Genomic DNA, 26,015 nt, shown 5'->3' on the forward strand with positions numbered 1-26,015 from the left:
ATTAACAGCCGGCCTGCATGATCACCCCTGGCAACTACATCCTGGAGTGATCATGTGCGGCTGTATTCACTGCTCCCGTGCATCATTATGAGCGCAGGGTGCAGTGAATCAGTGTACTCACCCGTCACCGTGTGTGGAGCCGTCCCCCTGCAGCATTGCGATGTCTTCCTGTCTGTGCCAGTCAGCTGATCTGTGCACAGAGCGGTGAGCACAGCGATAACGTCATTGCTGTGCGCGCCACTAGTGTCCACACAGATCAGCTGACCGGCACAGACAGGAAGACATCGCGATGCTGCAGACAATGGTGACGGCTCCACTCAGCGGCGCTGCAGCTGAGACAGAGAGGAAGATGATCGGTGCTGCAGGAAGTGAGGGAAGGTGAGTATAAACGTTTATTTTTTTTCTGTCCCATAGGATACAGGTCATATACCAGGATGGGGGAATTTTATGAGCAGGATGGGGGTATTTTATGAGCAGGATAGCTGTATATTATGAGCAGGATGGGGTATATGAGCAGGATGGGGGGTATATAGCAGGATGGGGGTATATGAGCAGGATGGGGGTATATGAGCAGGATGGATGGGGGTATATAAGCAGGATGGATGTGGGTATATGAGCAGGATGGGGGTATATGAGCAGGATGGGGGTATATGAGCAGGATCATATACAAGGCAGGAGGATCGTTACCAGAATGGGGTACCTTAGTAGAGAATTTGGGGACATTACCTCCATAATAGTGTCAGCAGCAGATCCTCGCCCCATAACAGTATGTCATGACCACATTTTTTAGTTAAAATTTTATTTTCCTCCTCTAAAACCAGGATGCGTCTTATGGTCAGGTGCGTCTTATAGTCCAAAAAATACGGTATACAGAGCCCATGAATATGCTGGACTACCTGCAGCACGCCAAGTAGTCCTCTAATGGTAATCCACAGCTGATTAAAAAGTGATTTTATCAAAACTAAATTTAGCAGCCTAGTAGGAGACACAACGATGGAATCAGGGTCTCTGTGCCTATATTATACTGCTCTCAGAATAGGTGCCAAAAAACATTTCCTTTAATCCAAAAGGAAATGGGCATCAAACAAGCACCAAGTTCTCCTGTCCCATTTGGTTACTGGTGTGGTAATGGTAACCAGCATTACTGTACAAGGGGGCTTCATTGTAATTTTTGCTCTAATCTATATGTACACCCCTTCTCTTGGAATGGAATGAAACTAGATGTGAACACTTAGATTAGATACATAAAGAGTGCAGAGAGAAGCGAGGCGATACGTTACCACGCTCAAGCATTGCCATGTATGTGTGATTCTGATTCTGTACAAAACCTCAAAATTCACAGCATAGGATGAAGTTTTGATGTTCTTTATTTTTAAATGACAATTCATGCGCTAACTATGGAGACCGGTAAAATGTTAATGGAATTTCCAAAGTAAGTAAGATTTTCAGTTTAAGAATGAATGACTAAATATCGAGTGATGATGGACACCTTTATGTTGTCAACATAAGTCGAAACCCTCAAAGTTGGTGAAAGTCTTTAGACTAGAGTTGAGCGAGTATCTAACTATATGTACTCACTATTCTCATAACGAGTACTGTCTAATACTCGCGTATTCATTCCGAATAGCCTGTGCAATGCAAGTCACTGGGGAATACTCACAATGTAACGAGTAACCTGAATGTCGTTCTATTCGCTACTCGCACAAATAGTACAGCATTCAGGTTACTTGTTACATTGCGAGTATTCCCCATTGACTTGCATTGCACATACTATTCGGAATGAATACATGAGTATTAGACAGTAATCTGTATGAGTATAGAGAGTACGAATAGTTAGGTACTCGCTCAACTCTACTTTAGACATCTACTCCCTCTATCCCGATACACATGAACGTTTGGTTCAGGAAAGCACACGCATGTTCTTAGGAGGGAGAGGAGAAAAGGCCTCTGCCGAAAAAGGATTGGTCATGCTGAAATACATCCAATTGATCCATCTTTTTACTGACACCGTACAATTTAATAGAAGGTTGATCAGTCTTATGAAGGTGGCAAGTTCATCAGAGATTGGATTGTGGTGTATGGCCACTTAAAGCCTTATAAACCCCTGAATATACAGTACAGACCAAAAGTTTGGACACACCTTCTCATTCAAAGAGTTTTCTTTATTTTCAGGACTCTGAAAATTGTAGATTCACATTGAAAGCACCAAAACTATGAATTAAAACATGTGGAATGAAATACTTAAAAAAGTGTGAAACAACTCAAAATATGTCTTAAAGTCTAGGTTCTTCAAAGTAGCCACCTTTTGCTTTCATTACTACTTTGCACACTCTTGGCATTCTCTTGATGAGCTTCAAGAGGTAGTCACCGGAAATGGTCTTCCAACAGTCTTGAAGGAGTTCCCAGAGATGCTTAGCACTTGTTGGCCCTTTTGCCTACACTCTGCGGTCCAGCTCACCCCAAACCATCTCGATTGGGTTCAGGTTTGGTGACTGTGGAGACCAGGTCATCTGGCGTATCACCTCATCACTCTTCTTAGTCAAATAGCCCTTACATAGCCTGGAGGTGTGTTTGGGGTCATTGTCCTGTTGAAAAATAAATGATGGTCCAACTAAACGCAAACTGGATGGAATAGCACGCCGCTGCAAGATGCTGTGGTAGCCATGCTGGTTCTGTATGCCTTAAATTTTGAATAAATCCCCAACAGTGTCACCAGCAAAGCACCCCCACACCATCACACCTCCTCCTCCATGCTTCACGGTGGAAACCAGCCATGTAGAGTCCATCTGTTCACCTTTTCTACAAAGACACGGTGGTTGGATCCAAAGATCTCAAATGTGGACTCATCAGACCAAAGCACAGATTTTCACTGGTCTAAAGGGGGCTTTACATGCTGCGACATCGCTAATGCGAAGTCGTTAGAGTCACGGAATTTGTGACGCACATCCGGCCGCATTAGCGATGCCGTTGCGTGTGACACCTATGAGCGATTTTGCATCGTCGCAAAAACGTGCAAAATCGCTCATCGGTGACATGGGGGTCCAGTCTCAAATATCGTTACTGCAGCAGTAACGAAGTTGTTCCTCTTTCCTGCGGCAGCACACATCGCTATGTGTGACGCCGCAGGAACAAGGAAGCTCTCCTTACCTGCCTCCTGGCCACAATACGGAAGGAAGGAGGTGGGCGGGATGTTACGTCCCGCTCATCTCCGCCTCTCCGCTTCTATTGGGCGGCGGTTCAGTGACGCAGCTGTGACGCTGAACAAACCGCCCCCTTAGAAAGGAGGCGTTTCGCCGGTCACAGCGACGTTGTCGGGCAGGTAAGTAGTGTGACGTGTCTGGGCGATGTTGTGCAGCATGGGCAGCGATTTGCCCGTGTCACACAACAGATGGGGGCGGGTACCCACACTAGCGATATCGGTACCGATATCGCAGTGTGTAAAGTGGCCTTAATGTGCATTTCTTGTGTTCTTTAGCCCAAACAAGTCTCTTCTGCTTGTTGCCTGTCCTTAGCAGTGGTTTCCTAGCATCTATTTTACCATGAAGGCCTACTGCACAAAGTCTCATCTTAACAGTTGTTCTAGAAATGAAAAGGTGTGTCCAAACTTTTGGTCTGTACTGTAGTTGCTGACTATTATTATTTGTTATTATTATAGAGCCATTTATTCCATTGCGCTTTACATGTGAAAAGGGGTATACATAATAGGGACACGTACAATAATCATAAACAAAACAAGGCACAGACAGGTACAGGAGGAGAGAGGACCCTGACCACGAGGGATCACAGTCTACAAGGGATGGGTACAGTAGGTGAGGGTGGAGATGGTCTTGTGGCGCTATGGAGGACTGAGGGTTACTGCAGGTTGTAGGCTTGTCAGAAGAGGTGGGTCCTCAGGTTCGTTTTGAAGCTTTTCAAGGTAGGTGAGAGGATGATATGCTGTGGCAAACCGTTCCAGAGTATGGGGGAGGCAGAGAAATGTTGGATGCGATTGTGGGAAGACGAAATGCGGGGGGGAGTAGAGAAGGAGATCTTGTGAGGATCGGAGGTTACGTGCAGGTACGTACCGGGAGACTAGGTCATAGATATATGGAGGATTGTGGATGGCTTTGTATTTCATGACTAGCATTTTGAACTGGAGTTGTTGGGCAATGGGGGCCAGTGAAGGGATTGGCAGAGAGGAGAGGTCGGGGAGTAGCGGGGGGACAGGTGGATTAGTCGGGTGGCATAGTTTAGAATAGATTGGAGGGGTGCAAGACTGTTAGAAGGGAGGCCACAGAGACGAGTAGCCTGTACTAATTTTATTGAGATCATCAGCAAGGATCGAGAGGGAACTATTCTGCAGATGGTTCTTGCAGGAAATAGGAAAGGTTTGGGGAAGTTTACAATATTTTAGAACCAAGCCTAAGGATCTGTCTGAGGGAAATTTTAATGAGGAAGTAGTGTCTGATCTACTGATTTCATACATCAGCTAGATGCAAAACCCAGAAACTCTTGAATATAATAAAATGCCCCAATGATTGCCAAACAAGTTTCCTTCCCCATGATTTCAAGATGTAATAGCAATATCAATACTTGGGACATTTTCAAGCCTTACCAAGCTAAAATGAAAAGTAAAAAATTCCTGCAAATATTTGTGTAATAAGTGAAAATGTACCAGCTAAGAATACCACCGCTTAGTATTTAGCATTGTAAAAGGAAAGAAAGGTCTAGCCACAAACATTAAGGAAGGAAATTGTCTCAGTAATTACGGTCAAAACCTCCAAGTAAGTTTTGGGTTTCAGACTCCACAGGTCTCTATAGGTTGTCTGAATGGCAGAAAGTCCAGAGTTAGGTCATCTGCATAACTAATGATCCAGATGCCTTGGGCAATGACGTGGAACAAATGTATCAGATGTTCCCAACGCTCCTTCATGCAGTTTACCAACAAGGCCGGACTACTCCCTTGGGTTGATTATATCGAACACATCAAGAGTGTTCATTTCATCGGTAAAAAAATGTTTATCACTTTGTAGTCTAGTGCAAAGAAAGCGACAATCATCCTGTCTATTCTTTGAAATTGTAGTAACACATTTCAATAGCATGGTTAAAAATCAGACCTTGAGGTTCACATATCAGTTTTGTGACATCTATAGAAGACGTCTCTTTCCCTAATTAAGGAATTAAATTAACAAAATCTTGGATTCAGCAATTTAAAAGTCATGCAAAAAAAATAAATAGTAATAGGAAGCATGTTCTGTCATATCACTGATACTATATTTAAGAGATATGTTGCATGCCTCTTATGGGTTAAAGCACCACACCAGCGGTCTGATTTATTTCACCGGAGGAGTGGTTCTTCTAGTCACCTGCCTGTCTTACACTCATCCTCTGGCATCTTCATCTGTTTTCAGCATCGCTCCTGTCGGTTTTCTCCAGTTTGTGACCTGCCGGCTGCTCCAGTGTTTCATGGAGTGCTTGTGACATAATTTCTGACTTCCATCCAGTCAGAAGTTATGGTAACAAAATGACGCCATGGGACTGTAGCGAATCTAAAAAAAGATGAAGATGACGGAGGATGAGTATCAGATTAAAAGCGCCACTCCAGTGCTCCAAAAGATACAAAACACTAGAGTGGTGCTTTAAGTACCTATTAAAGCAATTGGTCTCTTTACCTTTATTTTAATACTGGGTTTCCCTGACAATAAGATCTACCCGAAAAATAAGCGCTAGCAGGAATTTTCAACATTTTCGGTGTAAGGCTTGAATAAAGGCCCTACCCCAAAAATAAGCCCTTGTCGCAGTTCAATAATGAAGTGCTTATGCAGATATAAAAGTTAAAGAATACTGCAGGACACTTCATTATAGACAGCAGACACCCCCAAAAGAGAGAAGAAAGCAGACAGAAGACCCCGGAATCATTCTCACCAGATGCCGAGCGGATGGACCTGCAGTAGAACGCATACCCACACACATCAGATCGCGCACACACACACACACACTCACCACAACTGGCGATATCTACTGTTTCTGGCCGGAGGAGAAACCTGGGAAGCAGTACAGTGGAGCGCAAGGACCACCACGCGTTCCATCGCAGGTCCTTGCGCTCTACTGCACTGCATCCCATGTTCCTCTGCTTGCCGGAAGCAATCAGATATAGTGAGTGTGTGTGCAGGATTGTGTGCGATCTGGTATGTATGCGATCTGATATGTGTGTTTGAGTGTGTAGGATGTGATGTATGAGGGTGTTGTCCAGAAGAAGGGAAAGACCTCGTGGAGCATACCTGCTGAAGATCGCAAGAGGACTTGGGAGCCACAGAGATGCCCTGGGGTCTGGTAAGTATGATTCTCTTGGGAAGGGGGGTTCTGCATTTTTTTGGGGGTAAACTTTACCCATCTGTGTTACCTCAAGAATAAGCTCGTCAGGGCTAAAAATATGTGACAGTGTCTTATTTTCAGGGAAGCACGGTAAATGTGTTGTGGATGTGACATTGTGGAATGTACTAACGTCTGCATGGAGTTTGTATGTTCTCCTCGTGTTTGGAGTATGGGAGAAAATTCACGCAAACTCATACTGATAGGGAATTTAGATTGCCAGCCCCAAAGGAGACAGTGATTATCATGTCTGTAAAGCACTGCGGAATTACTTTCATTATAAAACTGAGTAAAATAAATAAGTATTACAAATTCTCAAATAAGCCGTCTTGTACTCATCACAAACAGAAAACCTTCCCCCTTGGACTCCAGGTTCTCCTCCTGCAATTGTGAGTGCCACCTCCCTGGCAGACTGCACAGTTCTCCTCCATACAATGGCAGCAGTAGGAGGTGCAAATAACTAGACCTGCCCATGAGTATCTTCCAAAAGAAAAACACTTCACAAGTGAAAACGGTCTTTCCATTGGAGGAGGCTGATGGACCAATCTGGCTACATACTCCTCCACCAACAGCCAACGTATGGTGAAGAACTGTGCAGACTGTGAGACAACCAGCACTAACAATTATACAAGGAGATTGTGTAAGTCTTACATACATACCATATTAATAAGTGGCACAAAATAAATCATGTCCCCAACATCCTAACCAGAGTCAGACTGATCAGGTGCAGTATGTGAACATTTCCCATTGAGAAAGGGGCGCAGTGAAACCAGAGATGATAGCTGTGAGTTGGCAATATTGCCCATGTGACAGCTTCAAAGCCCACCCTAAAAATTAGACCGCTACCTATACCAATTCCTCCATACACACAGCAATGCCTGGCTTGACCAAAAATTGCTGTGTTTTCTTTGAGAGAGTCCTTGCCAGAATCATCTTAAAGTGAATTATCTCCCCGCTAGACAAAATGGTCTTGTGTTTGAATTCCAACCAAGGGCCGTCAGGAGACCCTCACACACATTACGTGGTCGGCCAATTCCACCCAAACTGTCTTCCAATCTACTTCTTTTCTATCTTTCCCCACCCTTCTCTAGCTCTATAAAGCCAAAGCTAGCAATCAAAGAAAGAGGAAAGGTGGAGATAAAGGGAAAACAAGCAGGTGGAAAGGTGCATTTAAATGTTTGGCCTTGCTATGATGCACTGAGCGCCTACCCTACTGAACTTAATGATCAACGAGAGATGAGAGATTGAGTGAGTCATATTCTGAAGATGTTTTTGTCATCAAGAGAATGTGCTTCCTTCTCACACATCCACAACCTGTATCTTTATGGTTGAGAACGATCCAGTTAGGAAAATCAGGGAAACCTTTCCCAAACTGAAAGTTTCCCAAACAAATTAGCAGGAGAGAAATCTTTAGGCTATGTGTGCACATGCTGAGTATTTGGTGCAGATATTTTCTACATCAAATCTGCACCCTCTGGAAGAAAAACGCACCAAAAAACGCATGCTTTTTTGGTGTGTTTTCGGTGCGTTTTTTTACCATGCGTTTTTCATAGTGACATGCTGCAGATTATTTTCTGCACCAAATCTGCAAGAGAAAAATAAGCAACTTGTGCACAGCACAGCACAGCCCTTTAGAATTCTCATTGACTTTGCTGGCATAAGGATAGGCATGCAGATCTGTGACAAAACTGCACAAAAAATATGCATCAAAAATATAGTGTGCACATAGCCTTACACTACTCTAGTCCTAAAAATGGTAAACTAAGGAGCGCATTCCCAGTGCTAAACAAGAAAAAGAGAGGGCAACACATGTTAAGACGTATATACGGTATCTACTGAAGTCCTCCAGAACTCTTGGTAATGAGTCCCAGAGCTCGTCATACAATACCGGTGCTTACTGGAGAAGAAAACTCAGAAAAGGTGGCTCATAACATATGCCAATAAGTAGACATGCGGGATTTTTGAAGTGTGAAGGAGGCTGCCTGACAGCTCATTTCAATGTCTAAGCCAGCCCCCCCATTGTGTCTAGGCATCGACCATGGAAGAGTATAAAGCTAGCTGAAATGAGCAGGAGACCCCTTTACACACACAACACTGACGGTACTATGCTTGAAGTGAAGCTGCTGAGCCCATGGCGTGAAGGGTCCTCTGAACATCGGGCCACCTGTGGTAATTGAAATACTAGTTTGTTGTATAACTTACTATTTTAAGTAGATTTATAAGTATATACAGTTAGGTCCAGAAATATTTGGACAGTGACACAATTTTCGCGAGTTGGGCTCTGCATGCCACCACATTGGATTTGAAATGAAACCTCTACAACAGAATTCAAGTGCAGATTGTAACGTTTAATTTGAAGGTTTGAACAAAAATATCTGATAGAAATTGTAGGAATTGTACACATTTCTTTACAAACACTCCACATTTTAGGAGGTCAAAAGTAATTGGACAAATATACCAAACCCAAACAAAATACTTTTATTTTCAATATTTTGTTGCGAATCCTTTGGAGGCAATCACTGCCTTAAGTCTGGAACCCATGGACATCACCAAACGCTGGGTTTCCTCCTTCTTAATGCTTTGCCAGGCCTTTACAGCCGCAGCCTTCAGGTCTTGCTTGTTTGTGGGTCTTTCCGTCTTAAGTCTGGATTTGAGCAAGTGAAATGCATGCTCAATTGGGTTAAGATCTGGTGATTGACTTTGCCATTGCAGAATGTTCCACTTTTTTGCACTCATGAACTCCTGGGTAGCTTTGGCTGTATGCTTGGGGTCATTGTCCATCTGTACTATGAAGCGCCGTCCGATCAACTTTGCGGCATTTGGCTGAATCTGGGCTGAAAGTATATCCCGGTACACTTCAGAATTCATCCGGCTACTCTTGTCTGCTGTTATGTCATCAATAACACAAGTGACCCAGTGCCATTGAAATCCATGCATGCCCATGCCATCACGTTGCCTCCACCATGTTTTACAGAGGATGTGGTGTGCCTTGGATCATGTGCCGTTCCCTTTGTTCTCCAAACTTTTTTCTTCCCATCATTCTGGTACAGGTTGATCTTGGTCTCATCTGTCCATAGAATACTTTTCCAGAACTGAGCTGGCTTCATGAGGTGTTTTTCAGCAAATTTAACTCTGGCCTGTCTATTTTTGGAATTGATGAATGGTTTGCATCTAGATGTAAACCCTTTGTATTTACTTTCATGGAGTCTTCTCTTTACTGTTGACTTAGAGACAGATACACCTACTTCACTGAGAGTGTTCTGGACTTCAGTTGATGTTGTGAACGGGTTCTTCTTCACCAAAGAAAGTATGCGGCGATCATCCACCACTGTTGTCATCCGTGGACGCCCAGGCCTTTTTGAGTTCCCAAGCTCACCAGTCAATTCCTTTTTTCTCAGAATGTACCCGACTGTTGATTTTGCTACTCCAAGCATGTCTGCTATCTCTCTGATGGATTTTTTCTTTTTTTTCAGCCTCAGGATGTTCTGCTTCACCTCAATTGAGAGTTCCTTAGACCGCATGTTGTCTGGTCACAGCAACAGCTTCCAAATGCGAAACCACACACCTGTAATCAACCCCAGACCTTTTAACTACTTCATTGATTACAGGTTAACGAGGGAGACACCCAGTTAATTGCAGCCCTTAGAGTCCCTTGTCCAATTACTTTTGGTCCCTTGAAAAAGAGGAGGCTATGCATTACAGAGCTATGATTCCTAAACCCTTTCTCCGATTTGGATGTGAAAACTCTCATATTGCAGCTGGGAGTGTGCACTTTCAGCCCATATTATATATATAATTGTATTTCTGAACATGTTTTTGTAAACAGCTAAAATAACAAAACTTGTGTCACTGTCCAAATATTTCTGGACCTAACTGTATTTTTTGGGAGACAACCCCTTTACGACTGTACCTTATGTACAGTATGGCCCGTTGTGATACCAAAGCGATGCTGACAACATTAGGGGAGGGCTCAATGTATCACTATGGTTGTCACAGCTCTACCGCTACTATCTTTTTTTCCCACTAAATCTAAAATTAATAACCGCTGTTAGCATAAAACGAGACAACAGATCTTGATATAAATAGCCGGGTGTATCTATGTGAGAACAATAATGCATTTATATGAATCAGAATATTGTGCTATTGTAGAAAAATGTGGGGAAAAAAAAATCTTGTCTTCAAAAATATCCACCGTGAATAATTAATTGTGTTTCTCGCATTAACATTTAGCTCTTCTAGGAAAACGCCCTCTCGTACCCACATACGTGGGATGTTATTTCTCGCTATAGTTTCGTAAGAAGCTTAATGCAAATGACCATATAAAAAGAAAAAGTTGTAACAATGAAAGGAAATATTCCTTTCTTAGGAGCTGCTGAAATGACTACAAATTACTGGGAAATGCAGCAAGTATCAAAATGTATCATGAGACCGCACTCAAGACTCTTTAGTGTAAATTAGAAGCTTCTCAGATATTACACCAATAACAGTAAATTCTTTAGTATAAAGATGCTTTTTTATACTAGGAGAGACTCATTTGCAAACAAGTTATTGTTTTATTTTTTACATAAAAGCAAAGTGGAACCTTGGATTACGAGCATAATTGGTTTCGGGAGTGCGCTCTTAAACCAAGTTACTCTTATAATCAAAGCGAATTTTCCTATAGGAAATAATTTAAATCCAGACAATTCGTTCCACAACCCAAAAATATTTACTGTATTTATACAAATTTAATACAGTAATACAAAATAATGCACTGTATTCATATAAAATTATTACAGTGCACTAATACAACACTGTACAGTAAAAAACAGCAAATTAAACTGCACATTAGCTTATAATAGAATTGTTGGTGCGTGGGAGGTGCACTATAGAGAAAAAATAATGTATAAATATGACACTCTTTATTCTAGTAGAGGACAAAAAAAAAAAACACACCCTAAATCAATTCTCCCCAAAATAAGGGCAGAACTTAGCCAAATGTGGGGGTAGGAATACTGCACAGGCAATTACATTACAGTGCAAGCAATGTGCAGTACTGGTTAGCAGAAAGAAAGTACAATACTGTATCCACAAATGCAAATTGATAGACATGCTACATAGTATATACTGTACTGTGCAATGGTATACTGTATACAATATACAGTACATATGTACAGAAAGTTCCTTACAGAGCGGGACAGAGCGCGGTGAAAGGACGGAACCAGACAAGTGCATGGTGAGTATTTGCTCTTATTGCAAATCATTGCTCTTAAACCAAGTTAGAAATTTTCAAAAAGCTTTGCTTGTCTTGCAAAACACTCTCAAATCAAGTTACTCTTAAACCAAGGTTCCCCTGTATAACAAAAATTTCTTGTCATTTGGAAACAATCAATAAGCTACTGTTGATCACATACTATATTTGTTACCGGTCTCAATATGGTGCTTTCAAGGGAACCTTACAAAACTTTTTACCACCCCAACGCATTGATATGATTGTGTAGACCATTATCCCTTTATGACCTCGAAGCAATGCCCCAGCAGCGAGAATTTGCTCTTTTAAGTTGTGTCTGGAAGTGTATTGTGGCGTAACATTGCACTTCTAACTTCTCAAACTCACGTTGTATGCCCTGCCTACTGTCACCCTCCCCTGGATGATTCACAGGTCGTTTGACTCCCTGAGGAAGCGTTAGTGAAACACGCGTTGGAGTGTGTGAAGAGGGAACAGCATCACACACTGTCTCTAAACATGACAGCAGGTAAATGGCAGAGACTCTCCCTGTACAGCTGTTGGATCATGCTATTGCAGCCACAATCACTGTGGAACATAAGGAATATTGTGGAGTGTATGATGGTTTGCAGTGTTCTGACCATTGAGTTGAGGAGATTAATATATTAATATAACTAAAGAGATTTAAACTACTTAGGCTGGTTTCACACTACGTTTATTTAACATCCGTCCATAACGTTTTTTTAGCGGAAAAACGGATCCAGTGCAAATGCGTTTTCACTTCAATGCATTTGCAATGGACTCGCGTTAACATGCGTTCACCTGCGTTTGCGTGCGTTATAGTGAGGATCCAGCGACTTGCAGTTTTTTAACATCTTTCAAAAACGCTACTTGTAGCGTTTTTGAGCTGCGTCCAAATACTGCATGTCACCGGATCCTGACTAAACAGCATGCAAACGCAGGTGAACGCTGGCGTGCTGATAGACAGGATCCTGCTTGCTCTACTGAGCATGCCCAGAACCAGTCTCGCGTGATCTGTCTCTCTCTCCTCCTCCCTCCCTCACCCTCTCTCTCTATCTCTGTCTTTCCCCCTTCCTCTCCTCCCTCTCTCTCCCACCTGAGAGCTGCGGACACTCGTAACCAAGGTAAATATCGGGTAACCACTTCTCTTACTTACCCGATGTTTACGTTGGTTACGTGTGCAGACAGCCCTGCTCCTAGCAGCTGCAGACACTCGTAACCAAGATAAATATCGGGTATCCAAGCCCGATGTTTACCTTGGTTACGAGCGTCTGCAGCTGTCAGAAGCCGGCTCCCAGTCTAGTTCCCCTCACTCCCGATCACATGACTCCAATGCCCGCCCCTAAACATCCAGTGACAGGATCCTGCAAAATAACAGATGCGTTTCCATGCGTTTTTTGCTGTAAAAGCAGGATCCGCTTTTGCAGCAAAAAAACGTTATGGACGGATGTTAAATAAACGTAGTGTGAAACCAGCCTTATTTGTTATCCCTAATGCCTTAATGTATATATGTTTTGGGGTCATGAGTGTGACCTGTTCCCTTGCCATATGTTTTTATGGTTTTAAATATGTCGTGTGTGATATTGTTTTTAATTAATTTATATTGCTATCAATAAAGATGTAATTTTGATTGCTAATTATTGTTTTTGGAGTTTTTCTGGGACATTCTTGGTTGGGTTATATTCAGTGTATGTTCTGGATTGGTTATATTAGAATTATGGTATTCTTCTTTTGATATATGGCGTTTGCCCTGGCGTACAGCTGCTGACTCCTGTCAATCAGCCAGGGGAGAGTGCTGCTAGTTTGGGAATACAACATGAGGCGGCAAAGCTGTAAGTGCATCATCACGCTCCAATGCTGTTCTAGACAAGACATCCAAACTTAGTTTCTCACTGAAAGTGCTTTGGGCTTATTCTTTGAAGGGTCATCCGGTCATATAAATGATTTGGGGTAAGTTAGATTCTGACAGGCTCCCTTTCAGTACTTAAAGGGGTGGTTCACTACTCTGCAATAGTGCCCACATCTCTGTAACACTGATAGGGAAGGCTTTTTTCAAATACCTTGTTCAGCCAATTCTGCCTCTGAGCGGGGCTATTGCGGTCCCATCATCCCCATGAAGTGACTCCCCCAAGCTCCGTGACCTCTGAGATCCAGTGAAGTCACGTCAACTTCCACTTGACCTGATATCAAGGCCTGCCCCAATATTCCTGAATGACTGGGCTGTGGGTCGGAGTTTCACCGCTCATCACAGCCCATCCTCTCACACATTCTCTTCTTCGCTGCAGAGCGCAACAAGCAGGAGTGACAGTAGGCTGTGACGTGCAGTGAAACTTCGCCCACAGCCCAGTCACTCAGGAAGACTGGGGCCGCCTCGGTGATGTCATCTTGTCAACTTCCAGTTGACCCATCACGAGATCTCAGAGGTCACGGAGCCCGGAGGGTGACTTAATAGGGATGAGCGGACCACCATAGTGCCTCTCAGGCAGAATTGGCTGAACAAGATATTTAGAAAAAACCTTCCCTATCAGTTTTACAGAGATATGGCCACTGTTGCAGAGGAGTGAACCACCCTTTTAATGGCGTGCTGCTTCAAACAGGTTATGGTTTTGATCAAAAATGATAAGCTCAGTTCATGAACACATTGATATCCAAAAAAACAAACCTGTATTCACATTTCATTTTTAATTCACATTCTGCAAAACAAATCTTCAAGCCCTTACACTGAACATAGCCCTATGCCCCCATATACCCATTGTATACCCTTTTTGTCTAGTATACATCACGCTGGTCTAGCATACATCAGCATCCCTTTTTTATCCACTATACAGGAAAGCAAAGTCTAATACATCTTGCTATACAGACAGACATAGTAGTATGTATATAAATATATACATTGTATGAGAAAGGGAACCCATGGAAGCTCAGTGTTTGTTGGCTAAGTCTGAAGCCAACGTTGAAAATGTCAAGGTGGCAGAGTTTCTGTCACCTGCCCAAATGCAGCAGTGATTCCCTCTAAAAATCAATAAACTTTATTATTTGAATATTAAAATCGTTAAATAGTCGACAAACAAGATACACAAAACAAAGTGGTGTTGTGCACCGTGAGCACGCAGCAGCACCAGTCATGGAATATTGGTAGAGGTATAGGAATAGTACGAGCCTGAATATAGAGTTTATATCAGTAGAAGATAATGGCAAACCAGAATGCTGTCCTTACCCTGAATCGTACCTGACAGTGGAGTTTAACACCCTAAATTATTGGTGCCCCCCCTCCATGTCAGCTCTCCCTCAGTACCCCTACCTATCACATGCTAAGGTGTCCACCACCAATTACAACCTCTGGGGTGCTAAAATTATGTGGTCACCACAAAGTTCTAATGTGCAACATATATAAGTAGGTAAAAACAGACAAAGTCAGTGTCCCCAATAGTTGATTACAATCGGGACAAAAGTACTGTTCCATTCACACGTTTTGTTGAATTTGGAAAAAATTGCTCCAGTTATAAGCACGCTGCACTGTTACGGTCAACGGGAGGCTTGACGTAAGAAGGGCACCACCTATCGGGATCTCCTGGTATACATACTGAACTCAATTGTAAAAGCTCTTTTTCACCTTTTCAAAGATAGACTCTTTCTGGGTGATCCCTGTAGGGTATACCTCTTTTTTTAATACTGTTACGTTCAACAGCGCCCAATGAATTCCAATAAAGAACAGTAAAAAATATACATAATGAGCATCAAAATATCGTAAACTTTGTTAGGCCATAGTCTGAGAGGTACATAGCTGTAACAGTCCTCCCAGCCATCCTGATACGTTTCTCCCCCTCCTAACTCATGTCGCGGGTTCATCAGGGGATTTTTTAGAATAAAGGGCTACACATATCCCAATTTGTTTGGCCACCTAATAGGCACCAAAGAGATGTATTGCTGAGGTGTATTCACGTCAGGGAACAGCCCTGGAGCAGGTAATGGCTCCATATGCCGGGCACAATGAAGTCCTCCCAGCGTGTGTGCACCCTGGATACACTCTGCATATCAATGACTTGATTATGATTGCTCTCATGTACCTAGTAAAGTAAAGGCCCCTTTACACACTGCAACATCGCTAGCGATATCGATGTAACGTCACCGGTTTTGTGACGTAATAGCGACCTCCCCAGCGACAGTGCAGTGTGTGACACGCATCAGCGACCTGGCCCCCGCTGTGAGGTTGCTAATCGCTACAAGTCGTTCAGGTCCAATCTGTGGTCCTTTGTTTCCCGCTGCGCAGCATGTGTTTGTCACCGTTACAACGACATTGTTAGCGACCCAGCCCATAGGCGTGCTAGTGTTCCCTTTCCAGCGAGGTCGTTCTGAAGGTCCGTATCGCTGCTGCGTCGTTGGCCAGATCTGCCTGTTTGACAGCTCACCAGCGACTGTTAAAGACTTCCCAGTGATCCCGGCCAGGTCGAGATCGCTGGTGGGATCGCTAGAAAGTCCCAGCGTGTAAAGGGGCCTTAAGTGACACATTGCTGGATTCAGGGTCTCTTTTCTTACATCATGCTGCTATCAGATAAGGCAGCAAAGACCTAGAGACAGATTCGCTTTGAAAAAAATCTAAATATACAATATCCTCTGCCCTAGGCCCTGGTGAAGGTGAACACGTACCTTTCAGAAACAGTGGACTGGCCGGTGTGTATTCCTTGTGCTTTACTTGGCCTGGTTGTCTCCGGCTTTCAATATGCTGCTTCACTCTTGTATCGATTGTGTCTTTAAGCAACAGACAAACTTCCTGAGGAACAAATCAATAATAATATTATTTACTAGTCATACGTGGGTAATGTGCTGCACGTCATCAAAGAAATGCCATGGAAAGAGCAACACATTTTAGTGATACATAAGGGGCTTGTGTAACTATGCACCTTTTACGCTTTATTTTTCATTTTGATTGTTTATTCTTTCTACTGTGTCTGACCAGTTGGCCCTGCTCCTGCTTTGCCCTCATTAACATTGAGGTCTAACCGGAAATAAGACCTACCTCGAAAATAAGCCCTAGCATGATTTTATGGGATTTTTGGAGTATGCTTGAAATACAAGCCCTACTCAAAACATAAACCCTAGTTACAGTTAGGACCGTTGTTAAACTGCACAATTTCTCAGGAGCCCCTGTTAATGTCCCCAACATTTTCATTCTGAGATTAAGATTGTTTAAAGGGAACCTGTCACCGGATGTTCATAATACTTACTTAACGGTTGGTGCGGAGCAGACTGGTCGGATGGGCGTCTCTGTTCTCCAGGTCCCGCACCTCCTCTTTCAGCCATCTTTTTCCTCCTTCTGAAGCTAATGTGGATGACGCGTTCTATGTCATCTACACTAGACGACACTGAGGTCCTGCGCAGGCGCACTTTGATCTGCCCTGTCGGCTAGTGTAGATAACGTAGAACGCGTCATCCAAACTAGCTTCAGGAGGAGGACGAAGATGGTCGAAAGAGGAGACGCGGGACCCGGAGAACGAAGATGCCCATCCGACCAGTCTGCTCCGCATCGACCGTTGGGTATTATGAACATCCGGTGACAGGTTCCTTTTAAGAACCTTTGAGGACTTCAGAGTCATGTGACCAAAGGTCTCCTTATTACTGGAGTCTAAAAGAACGGTACAGGAGACCAGCTGGTATGTAGGACTGGCATAAGGGATAAGAGAGTAAACTAGGCAATTTCACAGGGCCCCCAGCGGTTATATCCTCATGATATGACTGCTTAAGGACCTTTCTGACATCACGTAATTTGACCAAGCTCTCTTAATTGCAGACGTCTAAAGGTACCGTCACACATAACGAGATCGCTAGCGAGATCGCAGCTGAGTCACAGTTTCTGTGATGCAGTAGCGATCCCGTTAGCGATCTTGTTATGTGTGACATCTACCAGCGATCAGGCCCCTGCTGTGAGATCTCTAGTCGTTGCAGAATGGTCCAGGCCATTTTCTTCAAAGGTGATGTCCTGCTGGGCAGGACACATCGCTGTGTTTCACACTGTGTGACAGGATCATAGTGACTGCTGAGATCGTTATACAGGTCACTACTGCCACCTGTATTGTTCCTGCATCCCTGGTAAGATCTACTGTGTGACATCTCACCTGCGACCTCCGATCCCTATCAGGTCGCATCGTTTTCGGGACCGCTGGTAAGTCCTTGTGTGTGACTGGGCCTTAAGGCTAAAGAGGAGACAGGCTGGTTTGTATGCACAATGTGGGGGTGTGTGTATTGATAGATAGATAAAAGCTAAAAGGATAGATAAGAGATAGACAGACAGATCAAGATAATAGATAAGAGAGAGATATATAATAGATAAGAAACAGACAGACAAACAAAGCAGGGTTCTGAGAGTTCTGTTGATGTTCCAGAATGCAATATGACTATATTTCACTAAATGTTGATTTTTTTATTGTTCAAGAATAAATGTGAGGGAAAAAATAAGACATCCCATGAAAATAAACCCTAGCTCACCTTTCGCAGCAAAAAATAAAAAAAAAAACCTGTCTTATGTTCAGAGAAATACAGTATTAGGTAATTCGGACCATCCCGATTGGGGTATACATTGTCGCGGTGAGATGGCTTTTATGCTTTTTTGATCAAAAACAGTGTTTACTAAAGTACCTTATGATAGTTGTTTGTACTATTACATTTTACTATAACTTACAGCAGGATATTTGCTTATTTTGTTTCTATGTTAGATTTTGTTAGATACTAAAGAAACTTGTCATTAAGGGGGTGAATAATTCACAGTAGTCATTAAAAGTGGGATTAGGTGTTTTAATTTGGATAAACCACTTGCTACATTTTTCTTTAGTGATTTGTACTCAGTACAAATAGGGCGCGGCCCCCATTTCCAGGGAGCTGAGCATTTCATCCATTGCATCCCATGGCTGTGTGCCTATAGTCGGGACCCAGCCATTCTCTGGCCTTATTCCAGTTAAGACTCAGCCATTCTCTGGCCTTATATACACTGATGTCTGCTGAGGTTTTAATATTAGAAAGTGTAGGTACCGTCCCGATTTGGGTACACCTTGTCGCGGTGGGATGGCTTTACACTTTTTTGATCAAAATTGTGTTTACCAAGTACCCCAAGTTTACTTATATGCATTATGCTTTTATTTATTAGTTACAGTAGGGTATATGTATATTATTCTTACTTTGGGTTGTCATTGTCTTATGACCAGTGTGAACATGCACTTATAATGTGCAGTATACCAACTCATACTCCAGCTTATTTTTTTTTTGTTTTTCACTTGTTACATTAGTTGTGCTTAGCCATTGGCATTGTTCTTGTTTCACTGGTTTATTGCAAACATCAGAAAATTAGTATATTTTGCTAATAAACCGAATGTGCAATTGTATAATATCTTTTTGAAAGGATCTTCTGAAAACAAATTGAAAAAAGCTCCTCTCACAGTGTGCTGGTACTGTGTAGTGGCCGCTGTTGTGGTGGTGTCGTGTCGGTGGGGGGATGCGGCCTGGAGCCTTGGGGGCTTTGCCTTTCAGCATGAGTGCTGTGAGGCACCAGGTCACCTGCCCTGCTGGTGCTTTGTCGCTGCAGCAGTGGTTAGTGCACAGCGCCGCACTACAAGGTTTAGAATAGGGACCCACTCAAGAGGTTCGCCGTGACGTGGCAGTGGGCTTAATACAATCTGATCAGAACGGTAACAAAGAACCTCATGTTCTATTTAATTTTTTGCCTAGCGGCTTTAGATCATTGTGTTTTTGGGATGTGCGATCCATGTCTTTTTTCCTCCATAAATTGAAAAACAAGTTCTTATCTTGTGGAAGGCTCGGCTTTATTCGCATCACCCAGTCTCTACAATTCTTAGCATCTTTTCACTTGAAGGCTTTTTTGGTTGTCCAATGCACACACGACTATCGAATACAAATTACGATGAGACTCTGCGACGTGGCTCTTAAGGCATATTATGGAGTCTAAAGAACCACCACCAATTATGGAGGCTGCACCATTACAAAGCCACAGAAGATCCTATTACTGATGGTCTTGTACCCGTAGGGTCAAAATGAGGGTTTGCAGTAGACATTGAAAGGACTCTAGGACCTATTTAACAAACATGAACAAACCCTATATTCACTAAAAGATGGATACTAATTCCCTTACAACCAATAAAAGAAGACAAATCGTGCACCTGTGTAAAGCGGGTAATTAGCCGACAGCTCAGAGCGACTGCTCTTATCTCAGACAAATTGACAGTTTAAAACAGATTATGAGGTCCATGGTATTAATAGACAGGCTCCGGAGACAGCTGTAGGCAAGACAATGAGACTGCAATATACCTCAAAAATGGCTGATTTCGTGTCTAGATTAGCTACTGGGTATCATGACCTCCTTCTACATCCCGAGAAGTCATCTTCTCATCCGCAGGTCTCCGCACCTGTCTGTGCTCCAGGCAGCAGACACGTTGTAAGACACACTGGATTTGCTTTGCAAAAAGTGTTCCCGGAGTTTTCATGGTTTCGTGCCTTAAGTCACTTGGAAATTGTTCAGTCCACCTTTTATTAAACGTCAATCTAACATTGTGAATCCTTGGTATTAGCAATTTGCCTCCATTACTTGATGGTGATGGAAAATGAAATTTTGGGGGCACATTTTTGTTTAACAAACACTTCAATGACACAAATCAGTCTGAAAGAGAATCTGTCAGCAAGTTATTGCTATGTAGTCTGAGGGCAGCGTTATGTAGGGCTGCTGAGAGCCTGATTCTACCAAAGTGTCTCTTACTAGGCTGTGCATTGCAGTTTCAAAAAAATCAGTGTTTTATGACAATGAGATTATCAATACAGGACTATTTGTTTTGTGCCCCCTAGTCCTCCTGCTGTGTAGCCACACCTCCCCACCTGGATTAGCAGCTGTGTCAATATACAGTAAACACAGAAAGCTGTCAATCAGTGGTGTGGGTGGGGTTATTCAGGACTCAGCATTGCTAGATCTGCAGTAGAGAAAACAGTGATGCATGAAAATGACAGAATGCAGCGAAGTAAGGCGGGCTTTGCACACTACGACATCGCAGGTGCGATGTCGGTGAGGTCAAATCGAAAGTGACGCACATCCGGCGTCGCAGTCGATATCGCAGTGTGCAAATCCTTTTTGATACGATTAACAAGCGCAAAAGCGTCGTTATCGTATCATCGGTGTAGGGTCTGAAATTTCCATAATGACGGTGCAGCGACAGGTATGATGTTGTTCCTCGTTCCTGCGGCAGCACACATCGCTGTGTATGAAGCCACAGGAGCGAGGAACATCTCCTACCTGCGTCCCGGCTGCAATGCGGAAGGAAGGAGGTGGGCGGGATGTTTACATCCTGCTCATCTCCACCCCTCCACTGCTATTGGCCGCCTGCCGTGTGACGTCGCTGTGACGCCGCACGACCCGCCCCCTTAGGAAGGAGGCGGGTCGCCGGCCAGAGCGAAGTCGCAGGACAGGTGAGTGCATGTGAAGCTGCCGTAGCAATAATGTTCGCTACGCCAGCAATCACAAGATATCGCTGCTGCGACAGGGGCAGGGACTATCGCGCTCGACATCGCAGCATCGGCTTGCGATGTCGCAGCGTGCAAAGTACCCTAAGACACATCACTAGACTCAGGGTCTCAGCCTTCTCTTTAAAGAGAACCAACCATCAGGATTTTCATACATAAAGTAAAGCCAGTGCTATACTGGTGCTAGGAGGCTGAATGTAAGCATAGCTTTTGTTCAGAGATTGGCTGTTTTATTTCAGAAATATCTGCAAGTAAAGTTACAGCAATGCCCTGTTATTTGATGGAATAGAGTGAAGAGTATTCTGCAATACTTACAAATGCTACTGCGCAGGCTCTCGAATTAACGTCTATGATGGCGACAGTGGGAGGAAAGCCAGGCAGGCAGACAGGGGCGATAGATAACAAAACCTGACCCCCATATTCCCTTCCTGTTGCACCTGTCAATCAAATAGCAGTGCATTGCTGGAACTTTACTTGTACATATTTCTGAAATAAAACATCCAATCTCTGTACAAAAGCTATGCTTACATTCAGCATCCTAGCACCAGTATAGCACTGGCTTTACTTTATATATGAAAATCCTGCTGGTTGGTTCCCTTTAAGATCTCAAGTAAAAAATTCTGTGTTGTTGGGTATTTCCAGTTGTGATGTCAGGGCCAGTCCAGTAAAGAACGTTCTTTACATTCCTATCCAACAAATTATTATTTTTTTTTACATATGACACAATATCTGTATAGTAAAATATTTATATTCACAGGAATAGAAACAGTGGCATGTATAGAAACTTAGCATCTCTGTTAACAGATTTCACAATACCAACTTCCCATATTAAATAGATCTCTGAGGCCTGATGAAACTGGTATACATATTTTGAAATTCCACGACACAATTCTTTTCCTATCTGATAATAAAAAGAGCATACTATAAAGTCTGCTCTAGCTTTGCCGTTATGACAGATTTTCAAAGTAGATGTACTATCTTCACAAGGTCTAGGAGATCATTAAGAGGTTTTTGCTACCTCATCTGAGAGCAGCATGTGGAAGGCAAAGAGATTCTGAACGATGTATCTCTTAGATTACTGCATATAGCCCTTCTGACACAATCAGAATTTTTATATTTAGCAATACAGTAAAGCTGAGAGAGTTGTCCCACCCACACCAAGCTCTCTATGTACAATGTCTATAGAGAGTGAGGTGTAAATCACAACAGGGTGTGTGTTGGACTACCCAACCTCTTGCTGACCTTGTACAACAAAGATAATCTCCTGAAGCTAAAACAAACATTGCAAGTAAACACCACCATGGACCTTGATAAGAGAGGCACCCCTGAAATCCGTGAGTTAACCGTCCCCTACAGCATGTGGTCATCAGATTATATTGCAAAAATCTGCTGACATATTCCCTTTAAATAATGTGTGCAGTTTATATTGTGAAATCTAGTGACAAATCTGTTTTAAAGAGAACCTGTGATATCCAGAAATGCCATTTATCTGCAGTTAAAAGGTTAATTTGCAGGTAAATAGCGTTAAAATGATGGCTGCCTGACTACCTTACTTGACGTGCAAATAAAGGTAGAATATTAAATTATATCATCTATGCAGCTGCTCGCTCCCAGTTATAGGAGTGGTCCAGGGAGTGGATACAGACACTGCGCTGTTATCACTCCTCAACACATTGATTGACAAGCACACACACACGCTGTGCACAGACGCTGCACACACACACGCTGCACAAACACACACGCTGCACACACACATGCTGTACACACACACACACGCTGTACTCACACACACTGTACACACACTGCACAGACACACGCTGCACACACGCTGTACACACACACATGCTGTGCACACACGCTGTACACACACACGCTACACACACGCACGCTTTACACACACTCTGCACACACACACATGCTGCACACACACACACGCTACGCACACACTGTACACACACGCTGTACACATACACTGTACACACACACACTGCACACATGCTGTACACACACACACGCTGCGCACACACACACGCTGCGCACACACACGCTGCGCACACACACGCTGCGCACACACACACACGCTAGGCACACACATGCTGAGAACACAAATGGCAGAGTGATTAAAACTCGCATACTGTATAGTGAGTAGTGACTGTAACTGCTCTCTGCACTACTCCAATGACTGGAAGTGAGCGGCCACAGCTAGGATAGAGGGTCATTTTCTCCCTGCAGCTGCTGCTTCTATAAGGCAGGTATGGCTTTAATGCTATTTCCCTGCAGATTACTACTAAATCTGCAGGTAAAAATCATTTCCAGCCAAGACAGGTTCTTCTTAAAATAGTCTAATTTACTTATACATGACATGAAGATTTATGCTATTAAATGAGGACTCTGACATACCTTGATACTATTTTTTGCAGCTACACATTTGTAATTATTCATAAAAATGTCCCATAAAAACATGCATTAAACTAAATAAGGCTGATTTTTATCTAGAATTACAATATTCTTAAATGAACTACAAAGCAGCTTAACAAAGCAGCCTGTATAACGCAGAGAAATAATGCACTTGTAAGAAAGGGCAGAATAAAAAAACTAGAGAAAAGTCATTAAATGAAGGGAAACAGAACACATGTCTAATAGTCCCCTAGGAGCTGTTAAAGGTTAGTTATAATTCACAGTAGTCTCAACATAACAATGAAAATAAGATCTGAGCAAATCAGACCAGTCCAATTCCTTCCCTGCAGCTACGGGCTTTTGAAGTAGGAATGGTTTTGTTGTACCTCCTTCTCATGGTCAGAAAACCAGCTGGAGTCTTTACTGGTGCCTTGAGGCAAAACATGAAGATCCACCAGAACAGCAAAGTTCCCACACTGCAAGACAAAAGATGAAATCCTTAGGATGTTGTAAGGCATATGTACGGCACACAAAGAGGAAGCCACCATCTACAATCCCACCAAGCTGCCACCTCAAAAGGAGCACATCAATTTACATGATTACTTGACCCACTGCTGGAAGCGGTAAATCACTTGTTTGGTAACCATTCACAGGCTCGCTCCAACTTTTCAATTAAACCCATAAAATTAAGGGGCAATGAGAAAACCATAAACCAAGCGTGTTGTACCCACACGTGTGGTGTCACTTTTACACACGGACAGATAAGCCTTGGTGGAGCATTTGGCAACACAAAATATATTAAACCCAAGATCTACACGAATGAGTAAATACCCTGCAGTAAGAAAATAAATAGTGATAATACATGTAAATAATCCAAAACGCATAAAAGCCATCCCACCGCGACAAGGTGTGCCCAGAGTAAGTAACATTTGACTTTTACATCTAAACACCCCAGGAAATATTTAATCTGAATACAGTGGAGCCTTGGATTAGGAGCATTATTGGTTCCGGGACTGTGCTCTTAAACCAAGTTACTCTTACATCAAAGCGAATTTTCCTAAAGGAAATAATTGAAACTCAGACAATTCGTTCCACAACCCAAAAATATTTACTGTATTTATACAAACTTATTACAGTAATACAAAATAATGTCCTGTATTCATATAAAATTATCACAATACACGAATACAAATACTGTACAGTAAAAACATATAAAACAAATTAAACTGCAGATTAGCTTATAATAGAATTTGTTGGTGTGTGGGAAGTACACTATAAAGGCTATGTGCACACGGTGCGTTTTTCTCGGCGTTTTTGCGCGTTTTTCGGGTGCGTTTTTGGCCTCAAAACTGCATGACTTTGCTTCCCCAGCAAAGTCTATGAGTTTTCATTTTTGCTGTCCCCACACAGCGTTTTTTTTCAGCTGCGTTTTTGTGGTGACCACAAAAACGCAGCATGTCAATTATTCCCGTGTTTTTCACTGCGCTTTTCATCCATTGAGTTCAATGGGATGTTGAAAGACGCAATGAGAAACGCAAATAGCTGCGTTTTGGTGCGTTTTGGTGCGTTTCTAAGACCAAAAACGCAGCTATAAACGCAGGAGGTGGGTAGTAAAGTGACGTGTACAGGAAGAGGATTCCTTCTGTCAGTATACACAGAAGCGTGAATCCTCCCGGTACCGTCACCGTCGCTTCCACCTCCCGTCCTGTGCATGTCAGCTGCCGTGCGGCGCCATGACTGGGCGGGAGGTGGAAGCGGCTGCGAAAACAAAAGTTAACAGTAGAAAAAAAAAAAAAAGTTATACTCACCTGTCTGCAGACTCCCGGTGCCATGCCCGCTCCCATCTCCTCTCACGGTATCGCCACCCCCGCTCCGGCTGTGTGCAGACGGCCGGGAAAGCTCCGATGGATGCAGGACCTGGCGATGGATCACCTGATGCAGTCACCTGACGCATCAGCTGATCGAGTCTCGGGCTGACGCGGGCGCCCGGCCGGTATCAGCGGATGCGTCAGGAGACTTCATCCCTGATTACCGACAGCTGCTGCAGCGATCGGACGGGATCAGACTCCCGCCCCATCGCTGCAGGAGCTGCCGGTAATCGGTAATCAGCACATAAGTGAGTATTATTATTTTTTTTTTTTTTTTGCACCGATGCATCTGCTGATTGTATAAAAGCCGATTATACAATCAGCTGATGTGTGATGGGATTCAGGCACTTGATCCTGACACATCATCTGATCGCTTTGCCTTCCAGCAAACCGATCAGATGATATTGGATCCGGATTGGACGGCGTGGGACCCTGACCCAGGATTACTGCGGAGGGGGGCTTCTTTATTTCAATAAAGATGGAGTCACTAATTGTGTTGTGTTTTATTTCTAATAAAAATATTTTTCTGTGTTGTGTTTTTTTTTATCTTTACTAGAAATTCATGGTGGCCATGTCTAATATTGGCGTGACACCATGAATTTCGGGCTTAGGGCCAGCTGATAATATACAGCTAGCCCTAACCCCATTATTACCCGGCG

The 26,015-nt window shown here is 43.2% G+C and overlaps 1 protein-coding gene across 1 annotated transcript in view; it reads right to left on the minus strand.

Annotated features, from left to right (window-relative positions):
* The window catches only part of SLX4IP (SLX4 interacting protein), a 139,135-nt gene extending 115,129 nt beyond the window's left edge, over positions 1-24,006 (minus strand). The window contains exons 1-2 of the mRNA XM_075341445.1: positions 23,875-24,006; positions 16,226-16,349 (exon numbers count right to left, since the gene is read on the minus strand). Coding sequence (XP_075197560.1) covers positions 16,226-16,349; positions 23,875-24,006 — 256 coding nt within the window. The remainder of the gene's footprint in view (positions 1-16,225; positions 16,350-23,874) is intronic.
* Between the last annotated feature and the right edge of the window lie 2,009 nt (positions 24,007-26,015).

Source organism: Anomaloglossus baeobatrachus, chromosome 3 (genome assembly GCF_048569485.1).
Source record: "Anomaloglossus baeobatrachus isolate aAnoBae1 chromosome 3, aAnoBae1.hap1, whole genome shotgun sequence".
Lineage (NCBI taxonomy): Eukaryota > Metazoa > Chordata > Amphibia > Anura > Aromobatidae > Anomaloglossus > Anomaloglossus baeobatrachus.